A 15,102-nucleotide genomic window follows, 5' to 3' on the forward strand; every position below is an offset into this window, starting at 1 on the left:
GCTATAGACAGTAATGATCTTTATTATTATCTTATGCCAATCATGGCATTAAGCCAAGCCATTCATGAAAGAACTATCTCAAGCACTTCTTCGGTACACATTTGCCGTTACTCTTTGTGGATGATTTAAAATTAATTCAAGAAACTGGCCAATGATCTCTATTCTTCTTTTATCCAAATGAATCAATCACAATCAAAAAAGGTACTTTAACCAATTCATCCTTGATCAGGTATCGTTATTCTGACCCTTCCTCATCTGCAGCTTTACTCAAGTGGTTCTTGGTATCTTCTGTTTAGCCAACATGTTGTTCCAAACCACCCACTGATTTAATTGTTTCAAAATAATACAAATTAATGTTAGAAATAATCCACAATAGGACAAGCAACATCTGTGAATAATGAATCAAAGTTACCAATTCTGGTCAATGGCCTTGCATCACATCTCAGTTGCATCCACAGGCGTAGTCTGAGCTACAGGCTTCCCGTAATTAATTCTCATTTTACTCAAGCAGCTTTTGGCCTCAAACCATTCCAAGCAAGCCGAACACAAGCTTGAAAAGCATCATCTCTTTGTCTAAGCAAGGATATTACAGCTCTCAAGACTGCCTATAAATAAACAGTTTTGGACAACCCCTCTTTCCAGTTTATATATGAGGATTACCCAGTTCTGATGAAAGGTCACCAACCTGTAGCAGTAACTCATGTTTTCTTCGCAAACACTGGCCAACTTTTAGGTATTTCCAGCCTTTGTCATTACTTCAGCTTCCCAACAACTGTAGTGTTCTGCTTTTCAGTTCCAACAGTGCTTTCTTTTCCCCTCTTGTTTGTCTTCATTCATCACCTAATAATGACCTCCTCTTGAATGTCACAAAAACTAAGGAGCTGATTGTGGACTTTAGAAGGGCTCAACATCCAAGGACGTACACGCCACTGGAGATAAATGGGTCTACTGTGGATAGGGTGAGCAGTTTTAAATACTTGGGAGTCCACATCAAAGAGGATCTGACATGGGCAACGCACATTGCCGCACTGGTGGGTAAGGCAAAGCAGCGCCTTTACCACCTTAGACAGCTGAGGAAATTCAGAGTGTCTCTGAGGATCCTTCATTGCTTCTACTCTGGGGCTGTAGAGCATCCTGTCCGGCAACATTACAGTCTGGTTTGGGAACAGCTCTGCCCAGGACAGGATGGCCCTGCAGAGAGTAGTGCGTTCGGCAGAACGCACCATGGGAACTACACTAGCCCCCCTGCAGGACCTATACATCAGGAGGTGCAGATCGAGAGCAAGCAAGATTATGAGGGACCCCTGCCACCCAAGCAACGGACTGTTCCAGATGCTACGGTCAGGCAAACGCCTCCACTGTCACGCTGTGAAAACGGAGAGGATGAGACGGAGTTTCTTCCCACAGGCCATCAGGACTGTTAACTTTTATAACTCCAGGGACTAAATTTTGTCTTCTCTGTATTAACTTTATTTATATGCTGTAACTGTAATTCTTTTTTGTGCACAATCCGCAGGCATTGCCACTTTCATTTCACTGCACATCGTGTATGTGCATGTGACAAATAAACTTGACTTGACTTGAATGCTCCCTCGGACAGGCATTCACAACTCTCTCTCAGCCAAAGTCGTTACCATTTACATCACTGTCACACCTGGACATTCTTAATTCTCCCTTTCCTGCCACTCAGATGGCAAGGTGTGCTTATTCAATTTTCCACAGAGAATTTTTAACATGGTCATTAATCACAATAGCAAGGACGCAAATTATTGTCTTTAAAGTTCCAAGTTAAATCTTTAGTCAAGAATGAGGTCTCAAAATCCCTCGTCCCTTACTTTCCTTGTACGATTTTCTCTTTGACTATAATAACTTAACTAAGGATACAGCAGGAAAGAGGGATACGAGGAACTACAGATGCTGGAATCTTGAGGCAAACACAAACACAAAGTGCTGCAGTAATTCAGTGCATCAAACAACATCTGTAGAGAATGGATAGGTGCCGTTTAGGGTCAGATTTTAGATCAGTTACAGATTATGGGCAGAGAGAGATTAATCCAGGCATGTGTCAGGTGTTACATTTTGCCAGGTCAAGTGGGAGGGAAAGCAAAAAGTTAATGGCAGGACCCTTAACAACATTGATGTACAGAGGGATATTGGGGTCTCGATCAATAGCTCCCCAAAAGTGGCAGCACAAGTAGAGATAGAGTGGTAAAGAAGGCATATGGTATGCTGGTGAGGACATTATGTATAAGACCCAGGCAATTATGAACCAGCTTCATAGGACTTGGGTTGGGTCACATATGGAGTATTGTGTACAGTTCTGAACGCCCCATTAAAGAAAGTTACATGTAGGCTTTTAAGTGGGTGCAGTACAAGAGGTTTACCAGGATTCTGTCTGGATTAGAGGGTAATAGCAAGAGGGATGGCTGGACAGACTTGGATATTTTTCTTTGGAGCGATGTAGTTTGAGAGGACACCTGATAGAAATTATAAAATTGAGAGGCATAGATAGGTTATAAGGATAGAAGAGTTTTCACAGGATGTAAATTTCAAATACTAGAGGGCACAGTTTTAAGGTGAGGGGGTAAGTTTAAAAGACCTGCGAGGTAAGTTTTTTTTAAAAACAGAGTGGTGAATGCCTGGAATATGCTGCCAGGAATGGTGGTGAAAGCAAATACTAAAGTGGCACAAAAAAAAATGGAGGGTTGGGATATGGATCATGTGCAGAGGGATTAGTTTAATTTGACATTATGTTTGACAGAGAAGAGACATTGTGGGCCAAAGGGCCTGTTCCTGTACCGTACTGTTTAATTTAGTTTCAGTTTCGAGATACAGTGTGGAAACAGGCCCTGCGGCCCACCGAGTTCGCACTGACTAGCGATCCCCGCACATCAATACAATCCTACACTCACTAGGGACAATTTACATTTATATCAGCCAATTAACCTACAAACCTGCACATCTTTGGAGTGTGGGAAGAAACCGAAGATCTCGGAGAAAACCCACGCGGTCAGGGGGAGAACGTACAAACTCCGCACAGCCAGCATCCATAGTCAGGATCGAACCCAGGTCTCTGGCGCTGCAAGGCAGCAACTCTACCGCTATGCCACCGTGCCACTCTCTTTCTAAAATGTTCTTTCTAAAATGGCCTTTACACTATGTCATTCGTATTATCTTGCAATATCCCAACCTAATTTTCAAATGGCAAAACTGTGCATGGAAGGGAAAGAGAAATGAATGAAAATTTCGGCAACATAAAAAGCAGAAAAGTTGATATGAAAAACTGTTAATAATACAAGACAAGAGGATGGCAATTAGGCAAGTACACAACACTGGGCTAGAGGAGGTGCAAATGAGACTAATCAAAAGAAAAATACTGCAGCAACTGAGAATTGTAAGCATAAGCAGAATTGTTCATAATCTGAAACAGTAAACTCAATGTTTAATCTACATTAGCCCGAGATGTATCGACTTGGAAGAGCTTACATTTAACAGAGATGGAGTGAGAAATCAACAAAATTGGGACAAAAACGTATTTGTGGGGATGACAACATCAACAATAGAAGCAGTGTAGTCAGATAGCAATTATTGAAGTCAGAATTAAATTCTCTAAAACCTAGAACTTCTCAAAAGGCGGAAAATGTGAGATATTTGCAAAGGCAATACAGACACTCCCTGACTTGCGTAAGGGCTACGCAAGTTGGTAACAGAAGTGCTACTGGGCATGCGTAAAATTATTGGGATAAAATTATGCGAAGAATATTTTTTAAATAAGTATAATTTTTTTTTTTTAAATTCGCAGACTGCAAGATGTAGCACAACTTGAACAATGAATACATTTACACAAAAATGTTTTTGTTTACGACTGCTATTCTTTAGGCTGGATCTAACCAGATAGAAACAAGCCAGTTATGACACATATTGGTCACACTGGCACATTGCAAGAATACAAAAAGGATGTCAAATTGAAAATAATTTTGTTAAAAATGAACTGCAGATGCTGGTTTATACCAAAGATAGACACAAAATGCTGGAGTAAATTCAGCAGGTCAGACAGTATCTCTGGAGCAAAAGGTCCTGGCCCAAAACGTCAGCTATCCATTTTCGGCACAAATGATGCTGAGATACTGATGACCTGCTGAGTTATTCCCGCATTTTGTGTCAAATTGGAAAGTTTGAAAGGTCCTGAACCAAAACAGAATCCGTCAATTTCCCTCCACAGCTACTGCCTGCTCAGATGAGTTCCTCCTGCACTTTGTTTTTTTGTGTACATCTCGAACACTGCCTTTAGTATTGATTGTCAAATGTTTGGACAGAAATATTACTTTTGGAAAAGCTACAAGAGATTCTCCAGAGGTCTTAAAGGGCTAAACCATTAGTACAGATTAGATAAACTTGGCTTGTATCCCCTTATTATTAGGCTAAAGACGTTTTAATCAATTGAATAAAGCTATTTGACAGGGCAGACATCCATATCCTCATGGTGAAATTTCAAACAAGAAATATGCAATCTTAGAGATTTGAGTCAGGCGCTTTACGAGGGAAATTAGGAAGCATTTATTTCACTATCTTTACGTACAAAAAAAACGTCTACCAAAAATCTATGGATGATGGGTCAATTAAAAATTAAGCTTAAAATTGATCTACATACTTCAGGTATGTTGCCAATAGACATCAAATAAAGGTGCACACAAGTAAGTATGTTGTGCCAAATTTGTACTAATATTAAGAAAATCTAATTGATAAGTGGTGAAAGGTACACTAAGCTTTACTCAATTTTTTATTCTATGGCCAGAAACATGCAATGATTCATTAGAAATTGGCAAAGAACTTCCAGCAGCCATCAAAGACATCGTCGAGCTAGCCAATGAAGCCGGAGTGGAGGATGCCGTGTTGAAGGTGTGGAGGAGTTATTCTAATGTCATGGCAAGGGTTTAACTGTTGGATAACTGCAGCTGTTCGCATACAGAGCGAGGCTGAAGACCCTTACAACCCTGATGCAGAGGCAGAGACAATACCAGAGAGAATCCTCGCCACTGAATTTCGCCATAAAAGCATCACAAAGATTACAGAAATCATTGGACCAGTTTACCAAGAATGATCCTGACTGGATGTTCAACAGCAAGCCAAGAAGAGGTGTTCTGGATAAGATTTCCCGCTGCCAAGAATTGCTTAGAGAGAAGACTGAAGAAAAGGCAGGCAACCTTTGATACATTCTTGAAGAAGTAGCCAAAGCATAAGGAACCACACCTCAGACTGTGATTCTCATCCCAAAGCGAGGATCCAGTCTGCATCCTCATCCCAGATGTAGTCTTACTTCCCACTGCTGCAGTGACATGTTGCTGTTTTACATCGTCATTCTTCAAATATGTTATTCATTATCCAGTTCTATATTCTACATTGTACATTAAAGTTACATTATTATTCAGTATTAAACTGTTTATTATTATCAAGTTCTTCATCTACAATATGATATACAGTACTTTAGAAATCTTACTTTAAAAATAACAACAGGATCACTTCTCCATTTTGATATGTTTTAATGTAGAGTGCCGTTTCCTTTAGCGCTCCATTTTCTCTGAGCGCTAATCGTGGTATTACTGTACTTACAACTTGCCCAGTACTTTACCCATCATTTTATTAATTTGATTAAAACATCTTTCCCCTAATAATAAGGGGATACAGGCCAAGTTTATCTAATCCATCAAGACATAAGGTGATTAGTCTTGGACTTGTGTACCCAACGATCTCCAATCTATTTGCAAATGTTGCTCCCAGGTTCTTAGCTGATACAGAGATTTTTGAGGAAATTAAACCCAGTTCCCAGGACCCATATCCTTGAAGAAGACAGTGCCACATTGATAGCCCAGTCTCAGTCCCACCCAATTCAGCATTTTTTGTCCCTTTGAAGCTGCACTACTGGTTGCCACAATATCATCTTCCATTTACTGCTTCTTCAACATTCGGCATCTTAATTGAACCAATCAAGTACAAAGCAGCATGGAAGTGATTGCTCATGATAGTTCATACAAGGATCTCAATCCCCATGACCTGGTCTCCCCACTCGGGTATGTCTGTGTATTAACTTTGGTCTCTAATTATTTCACATTACCATGGTAGGTAATGCCAACCACAGAAACTTTAAATGCTTTTGGGAGATGTCTTAGAGTGGACCCATCATTTCTTAATTTGCTACAACCAGCTGGTCGGTTTTGTTGCTTCCTATTTATTCATTTTCTCATTCCTTGGGTCTTCATTAAATGAGCTAACATCCAAATTTATTGAGATACAGGAACTGCAGAGGAATTATGGCAGCAGTTTAGCAAAGCAGACAAAGTTTTTAAATGCCATATTGTAGTGGCCTGGCGGAGGCCAGAGAAAAGGCAGGACGCCAGGCAGGTTTAGATAACGGTCTTTATTAGGCTGTGAGCTCCTGCTCACAGCGTAGTCCACCTAGGGATGAGCCACGCCTCCCAACGGGCTGGCTTTTAACCCCTTACGCCTGTCCGTCAAGTGACGAGGGGGCTGACCCAAGGAGTGGCCTGATCCCCAGGGACCGCCACAATATTGTCTTTTAACCTATTTCAGTCTGGTGCCAGCATATCGTTATTCATTATACTTAAGTGCCAGAAATGGCTTCTGAAAACTATTCCCGATTCAGAATCAAGGATTTGCTGGGCTGTTTGTGGTGAAGTACCTTTCTGCTGTTGTTGATGGTCTACAGCACTTAATGAATGTACAAGCTTTGAGCTGACAGATTTATTGACTCGATTCATTTGGCATGAATGTTGTGACTCACAATATAAATAGCATGAAGACAGGACTGTGCAGAAGTCCCATCTATCTACACCATTATGGACAGATACATTACCGCAGGTAGAATGGCAAGTATAAGGTCAAGTATACTTATCCCATATGTTGGTTTGCTCATCGCCTGTGGTGGAAGTAGTATGGTAGATATATCTGTCTGAACTCGTCCGGCTTGATCAAGTGGAGCTACCTAGCAATTCTTCATGATGGACATTGATGTGGCCTTGCAAGAATGCATTCTGCACCCATGTTACTTTCAGTGCTTCTTCAGATTTCTTTAACATGGAGGATAAAATTCTAAGCAGAGGGAGGATGGTCAGTGATAATTAGGAGATGATTTCTTTGTTCCTGTTTTATCAGTGCGACGAGACTTCATGGAGTCTGGAATCAATGTTAATGACTCCCAGGGTTCCTCTGTTTTACATTTATGACCTTGTATTGCTCTGTGTTTTGCCTGTTGATCAGGATATATCCAGACATTGCAATAATCAACTGGCACATTTTCTGCAATCTTGTCAGGCCATTGCTCAACTCACTTTTGAGCAAGTTCTCCCAATTTAAAAACCTGTCCACAAATGTTTGAGAGGATGACTTTAGAAGGTCAAATTGGGTGAAAGAAATTTAACATGATAACAGGGAAATTTAACATGAAGTATTCAAATTCATTAGGTCAATGCCATTTTGTGCCTTAGCAGGGCAGTTATAATACAACCGAGTAACCTGCTGGCCATTTCAAAAGATAACAGAATCAAACACATTGCTGTAGGGCTAGACTTGTGTATTGAAAAAGATTTCCCTCCTTGAAAGACATTGGCAAACTAGAAGAACAGCCAGTGGAAGAAATATAGGAAAAAGGCCCTGGCTTCACAATTCACACCTCTAATATTGTTATAACGTACCTTTGTCTTTTCATATAAACATAGAAAAATAAGTGCAAGAGTAGGCCATTCGGCCCTTCGAGCCAGCACTGCCATTCAACATGATCATCGCTGATCATCTAAAATCAGTACCCCATTCCTGCTTTTTTCCCACATCCCTTGATTCCTTTAGCCCAAAGAGCTAAATCTAACTCTCTTGAAAACATCCCAGTGATTTGGCCTCCACTGCCTTCTGTGGCAGAGAATTCCACAGATTCACAACTCTCTGGGTGAAAACGTTTTATTTTCTCATCTCAGTCCAAAATGGCCTACCTCTTATTCTTAAACTGTGACCCCTGGTTCTGGACTCATCAGGAACATTTTTCCCTGCATCTAGCCTCTCTAATCCTTTAAGAATTATATGTTTCCATAAGATCCCCTCTCATCCTTCTAAATTCCAGTGAATACAAGCCCAGTCAACCCATTCTTTCATCATGTCAGTCCCGCCATCCTGGGAATTAACCTGGTGAACCTATGCTGCACTCCCTCAAGAGCAATAATATCCTTCCTCAAATTAGGAGACCAAAACTGCACACAATACTCCAGGTGCAGTCTCACCAGGACCCTGTGTAACTGCAGTAGGACCTCCTTGCTCCTCTACTCAAATCCTCTCGCAATGAAGGCCAAAATGCCATTAGCGCTTCACTGCCTGCTGTACCTGCATGCTTACTTTCAGTGATTGATGTACAAGCACATCCAGGTCTTGTTGCACCTTCCCTTTTCCTAATCTGCTGAAGAAGGGTCTCAACTCAAAACGTTACCCATTCCTCTCCAGAGACGCTGCCTGTCCCACTGAGTTACTCCAGCTTTTTGTGTCTATCTTCGGTTTAAACCAGCATCTGCAGTTCCTTCCTACACCATTCAAATAATAATCTGCCTTTCTGTTCTTGCCACCAAAGTGGATAACCTCACATTTATCCACATTATCTGCATCTGCCCACTCACCCAACCTATCCAAGTCACCCTGTAGCTTCATAGCATCCTCCTCGCAGCTCACACTGTCACCCAGCTTTGTGTCATCTGCAAACTTGGAGATGTTACATTTAATTCCCTCATCTAAATCGTTAATATATATGTATAAAAATATGATACTGGAGAGATTTTTTAATGTTATTTTCATTTGTCTGCAAAAGTATATTCTGTTTACTTGATGGGAAAGTTTTGCTTGTATGTGGTACTTCATATAGCCATGTAATACATAATATAAATTTATGGTTCCAGACTTTCTTCAACTGTTGTAAAATTAACATTTGTTTTTGATTTTGACCCATAATTGGACACAAAAATGTGACATTTTTTACACATCATAACTTATGTAAAAATATATACGTATCGTAATGGCCTACATTTGTCTAAACAAATTTTTTTTGAGGACCTTTGATATGCCTTTCCAAACCCGACTTTGCTTGGAGAAATTAGTTGCACATATTAATTTGGGAGAGTAAAAAATATCATGCTCATGTACGTAACTCATCGTGTCCTGAGAGTTAAGTACGTAAGATGCCTTTGGAAATCATGAAAAATGAATATTTTTCGGATCGATATTCATTTGTTTCTATGATGCTCAAGCCAAGTAAAAAATATATATGTCCAAAAATTCTTAACTCAACATACTTTAAAGCAAATGAGACATAATGTGCTTACTTTGTTCTCCATGTCCAAATCGTTACGTACATAAGCAGGCATCATTAACCCGCTGTTTTCATGTCTGGTGGATTTGTCAACTTATAAAAACATTTTATAAGTAAGTGTAAGTGTAGTTTGTCAGTTTTCTACTGACGGTGCTGCAGCCTGATGACCCTTTGTGTCTTCGGAGCATCTGCTGTTTCAATACAGGAGACGTTCAATTGTCCAGCGCTATCTTCCTAATGAAAGCTGCCCATCGGACACCATCTTGTTTGCGTTTTGAAAGGTAAGATTTTGTTTGTATTTTAAATGTATTTTGGGGGAAATACTAGCCGAGTCAGGTCGAGATTACACCCTTCTGAAACATCGCAAAATTCCCACGCTGTCAATGCTTCTCCGGCGTCCTAATTTTCGCTGAAATCACTGACAAGTCGGTAAGTACTTGAGAGTTTTGAACTATAACATCTTGTATGGGTTACTTAAAAACCAAGCTTCACTGTAACAAGGCATAAACTGGATTTACTTCCAGTTTACTAAGAGCTGTATTAAAAAAAAATTTTTTTTAAGTGGTTACGTGAATTTTTGTGAAAGGTGTGTGGGCATTCTTTGAAAATGTAAGGGAGATTCATATCTGGTTTCTGGGTTGAATATCTGGGTTTGGAACCCACTTTACATGTAATGGCGGAGGCCAAAAACATCACGAAAATTCCCACGCTGTCAAACTGTTGCCTCCAATCTAACTGTCAAATGGCCAAACGGTAAATAAATTGGTTTACTGTCCAATTTCATTGTGGACCGCCATGGTGAGGATGAACAACTACCCTTTAATGAATTAGAAAAAAGAAGTTCTACCATTGCAATAAAATGCCATTGAGACACCATGTACGTTAACACTTTTATGGTAAATTTTAAATTACCTGAAAAAACTACTTGCGGTTGTGGAACTATCTTTCTTTCTTTTTGATAGAGTCAGACTGTTGTCAAACTTGTAAATAAATGTGTTTGCATTGGTTTTTACAACAATTAATTTTTGGGTGTCTATGTCACGCTTCTATGTCCCAGTATCATATTTATACACATATTGTAAATAACTGAGGTCCCAGCACAGAGCCTTGCGGCACCCCACTAGTCACTGCCTGCCATTCTGAAAAGGACCCATTCATTCCTACTCTTTGCTTCCTGTCTGCCAACCAGTTCTCTATCCATGTCAATACCCAACCCCCAATACCATGTGCTCTAATTTTGCACACTAATCTCTTGTGTGAGACCTTGGCAAAGGCTTTTTGAAGGAGTTTCATCTCTGGCCTTTGTCCAACCAGTTGCCTATCAAAAACCTCTCTCATCTGTATCCACCTATCACTCGCCAAGTGATACATCCCCAAGCCAAATGATGGTGAGTTTATGGAACGAGCTGCCAGAAAAGACTGTCGAGGCAGGTACTATCACAATGTTTAAAAAGCAGTTGCACAGGTACATGGATAGGAAAGATTTAGAAAGTTAATTCTAAGCCATCTTTCTCCTGACAAAATTGTTGGACATTGTCTTGTCAAAATGAACACCATTTCATTGGAAAAAGTACACAACCTCATAGCAACACTCTTGATCCAGGCAAAGGCACTTGTCTATGTTTTATCCCAGCAAGACTGGTAACTGTCACCATGATAGTTACCAGTGACCACTGAACTGACCGTCAAAATCTGATGTTATCGCCATCAGCCTACAATGGCCTCAGTAGAAATATTGCTTCATGAAAATTAGCATTCAGGAACACCACAATGACACCTCTCCTCAGACAGTGCCTCAGTCAACTCCAACCAACAAGCTGCAAAGTGTCATGGTATTTGTATTCCACCGAACTAAAAATACTTGTAAAAACTCGTGTAAAACCTTCTGAAAATTATGGAAAATTGAAATTACACAAAATCAAAAGACAGCAAGCATCAGAGTTTTATCAAACTTCACTTTTTGCAAAATTTGCATGGTCCTGCAAAAGCAGTTTTGAGATATCACGTTGCTCTTTATCAACTAAACTACTCATTTTGTTAAGCATAATGCTGCCATTAAAACAGGCATCCCCAAAAGAATACCTTCAGTACTTACATGCAGAATTAGATGAAATTGTTACAATATGAACACCATTAACTTCTTGAAAACATGATAAAAGTGAGAGCATTATGCAAAACAGTGAGCTTGTAATTAAATATAATGTGTTACAGATGATACGATAAAACTTACATCATGCCTCTAATCTCAGCCATGGCACCTGCAAATTTTGAACAAAAGGGGAATCACTTCCTAACAGTGATGAAAACTTATCACAATGCATTAGCTTTCAATCAAATTGTGAAAAGCTAAGCTTTTTCACATATTTCAGTTCTAGGGTGAGAGCACCAGTTCATGAATACTTATTGATGCTTTACAAAGAGAGTTGGTTCATCAGCTTTCTTAAATGTCAAATTATGTTGAATCCTCAAAAAGCAACTAAAGCTATTAATCGACATTCTTTTCTATCGCGGGGGGGGATCCACAAATACAAGTTGTTACAACAGCATAACAAGTTTTTTTCACCACAAGCATCTTCTGTGAAATGATTTGCTGCACCAGCACAGAGCTAACTCACATTTAAAAACAACTGTGGGTAATATGAAATGTCATATTGCTGCAGTGGGAATTATTTGTTTTGAATTTAGTGTCATGCATAGTATAATGAGATGCAGCAATACAGATTGCAGCAACATGAAATACTGGATGCTGCAAAAGGATGCTTAGCAGTAATGTTTCTCATTCTGAATAACAACAAAAAACCTTTTAAAGAAAATAGTTGTGAATGTATTCCTAGCAGCTACATTTTGGGCATTAAAGTCATGGATGGAAAATTATTAAATGTGCATCTTTTGACGCTGTACACAGCATGGCGGTTAGGGTGATAACAAACATCTATCGGTCCATCGCTATTGTTTAGAAAATTAAATCAGTTGAAGAGTTGGGTAATCAAATATAGCCAACTCAACAGTCTAATTAATCTGCCTGGGGAAGGGGTGGGTGGGGTAGGGCAGAGACTTGCCAGATGAAGGCAAAATGTGATTAAACCAGAGAGGGTACAAAAAGGATTCACAACAATGCCGTCTGGACTGGACGACTTTAGTGAATGATTTTATGAAAGAATCATTGCCTAGGACTGTTTACTCTGGAGCAAAGGAGGCTAAGGGGTGATGGAGGTTTACAAAATTATAAAAAAGGTGCATGGATAAGCTAGTCAGTCTTTTTCACAAGGTAGGGGAGTCTAAAATTATGGGTCAGGTTTAATGACAATAGACAATAGGTGCAGGAGTAGACCATTCAACCCTTCAAGCCAGCACCGCCATTCACCGTGATCATGGCTGATCATCCACAATCAGTACCCCGTTCCTGCCTTCTCCCCATATCCCTTGACTCCGCTATCATTAAGAGCTCTATCTAACTCTCTCTTGAAAGCATCCAGAGAATTGGCCTCCACTGCCTTCTGAGGCAGAGAATTCCACAGCTTCACAACTCTGAGTGAAAGTTTTTTCTAAACTGTGGCCCCTGGTTCGGGACTCCCCCAACATCGGGAACATGTTTCCTGCCTCTAGCATGTCCAATCCCTTAATAATCTCATATGTTTCAATAAGATCCCCTCTCATCCTTCTAAATTCCAGAGTATACAAGCCCAGTTGCTCCAGTCTTTCAACGTACGACAGTCCCGCCATTCCAGGAATTAACATCGTGAACCTGCGCTGCACTCCCTCAATAGCAAGAATGACCTGCAAGAGGGGAAATATTTAAAGGGGATCTACGAGGCAAGTTTTTCCACGGAGAATGGTGGGCATACAGAATGAACTACAAGAGGTGATAGATTCAGGTATAATTACAACATTAAAAAAAACAATTTGGATAGGTACATGAATAAGAAAGGTTTAGAGGGATTTCTGCCAAAGGCAAGCAAATAGGATGATCGTACATAGGCATCCCTTTAGTCATGGCTGAATTGATCTGAAGGGTTTATTTCCATGCTGTGGAACTTTTTGAATCAACTCTCACAATATTTAACAAGTATTTAAATGAGCACCTGAAAGGCCATGGTTTAGATGGTGGGGGGGGGGGGGCAAGTGCCAGGAAAATGCTGTTTGTATAGATGTACTTAATGCCCCAGATGAGCAGGATTGCCAGAGCTTTCAAATGGGTTAGAAGGTGCCTGCTCGGCTTTGGGGTGGAAATTAAGCCTTGTTGCTGGGTTTCTCAGACCTCCAGTTTTTTTCTCCACACGCAATCCTGCTTCTCTCCACCCTACCATTTACTTTATCGAGACTTTATACTGCCTTGGGGAAAGCAGCAACATAGATCAAGGAACACTCACACTCCAGTCATTTTCATGTCTTACCTCCATAATGAACAGGAATCTCTATTTTTGGCCCAATCACATAATGACCCTCTTCCAAGCTATGGGCTGTAATTGTAGTCCACTGTCGACAGGAATGAAGCAACACCAAATCAGTTTCACGAATCCCTTCCACTGTTTCCCCTGCAAAAAAGAATAATTACTTTTGATCAACAGAGGCAGCAGACAGACTGGCATGTTAAATTTAGCAAGACAGTTTAAATAATATGACATCATATGTAGGTTTACTCACACTGATTACACACATTTAAATATAATAAACTATCTAGTAATTCAAATTAAACAAAATTGAAAACTTAGGACACAATTAGTCACTCGGTCAACCCTGGAGCAAGTTTATGTTTGCGGATTACACCAAATTTGGTCGGTGTGATTGCTTAAGTTTATAACAGGATCTATCTCGTCTGGGAAAGCGAGCAAAGGAACGGCAGATGGAATTCAACTCAGAAAAGTGTAGAGTGATGTAATTTGGTATTTAAACCAGATCAGGCTACAAATAGTGAATGACAGGTCCCTGGGGAGTGTGTTGAACAGAGACATCTAAGGGTACAAATACATAGTTTACTGATTAACTTTGGCCAGCTCCTCCCTCATTCCTCCATAGTCCCCTTTGTTCAACTACAATACTGACACTTCTGATTTTACCATCTCCCTCTCAAATTGCAGAGTAAAACTTATTATATTATGCTCACTACCACCTAATGGCTCCTTTACCTTGAGTTCCCTTATCAAATCCGGTTCATTGCACAACACTATATCCAGAATTGCCTTCTCTCTGGTAGGCTCCAGTACAAGCTGCTGCAAGAATCCATCTAGGAGGCACTCTACAAACTCCCTTTTGTGGGGTCCAGTACCAACCTGATTTTCCCAGTCTACCTGCATATTGAAATCTCCAATAAACACCATAGCATTACCTTTGTTACATGCCAATTTTAACTCCTGATGCAACTTGCACCCAATATCCAGGCCACTGTTTGGGGGCCTGTAGATGACTCCCATTCGGGTCTTTTTGCCCTTACAATTTCTCAGTTCTATTCACAATGACTCTACAACTGATTCTATGTCACCCCTCGCAAAAGACTGAATTTAATTCCTACCAACAGAGTTACCCCACCTCCTCTGCCCACCTGTCTGAATTTTTGATAGGACATATAACCCTGAATATTCAGTTCCCAGCTCCGATCTTCTTGCAGCCATGTCTCTGTAATTCCCACAACATCATACCTACCAATCTCTAACTGAGCCCCAAGCTCATCCACTTTATTTGTTATACTTCACACATTCATTTATAACACTTTTAATTCAGTATTCACGTCCCCTCTCACACCAGTT

General features: G+C 40.2%; 1 protein-coding gene across 3 annotated transcripts in view; it reads right to left on the reverse strand.

The window, feature by feature from the left end:
• Positions 1–15,102, reverse strand: part of garem (GRB2 associated, regulator of MAPK1) — a 93,446-nt gene that overhangs the window by 50,117 nt on the left and 28,227 nt on the right. For 2 of the 3 annotated variants that reach the window (XM_078397330.1, XM_078397328.1), the window contains exon 2: positions 13,753–13,893. In XM_078397330.1, coding sequence (XP_078253456.1) covers positions 13,753–13,893 — 141 coding nt within the window. Of the gene's footprint in view, positions 1–13,752; positions 13,894–15,102 lie in introns of those variants that run through there. The other variant, XM_078397329.1, reaches the window with a different exon arrangement.

The sequence above is a fragment of the Rhinoraja longicauda genome, chromosome 4 (genome assembly GCF_053455715.1).
Source record: "Rhinoraja longicauda isolate Sanriku21f chromosome 4, sRhiLon1.1, whole genome shotgun sequence".
In the NCBI taxonomy this organism is placed as follows: domain Eukaryota; kingdom Metazoa; phylum Chordata; class Chondrichthyes; order Rajiformes; family Arhynchobatidae; genus Rhinoraja; species Rhinoraja longicauda.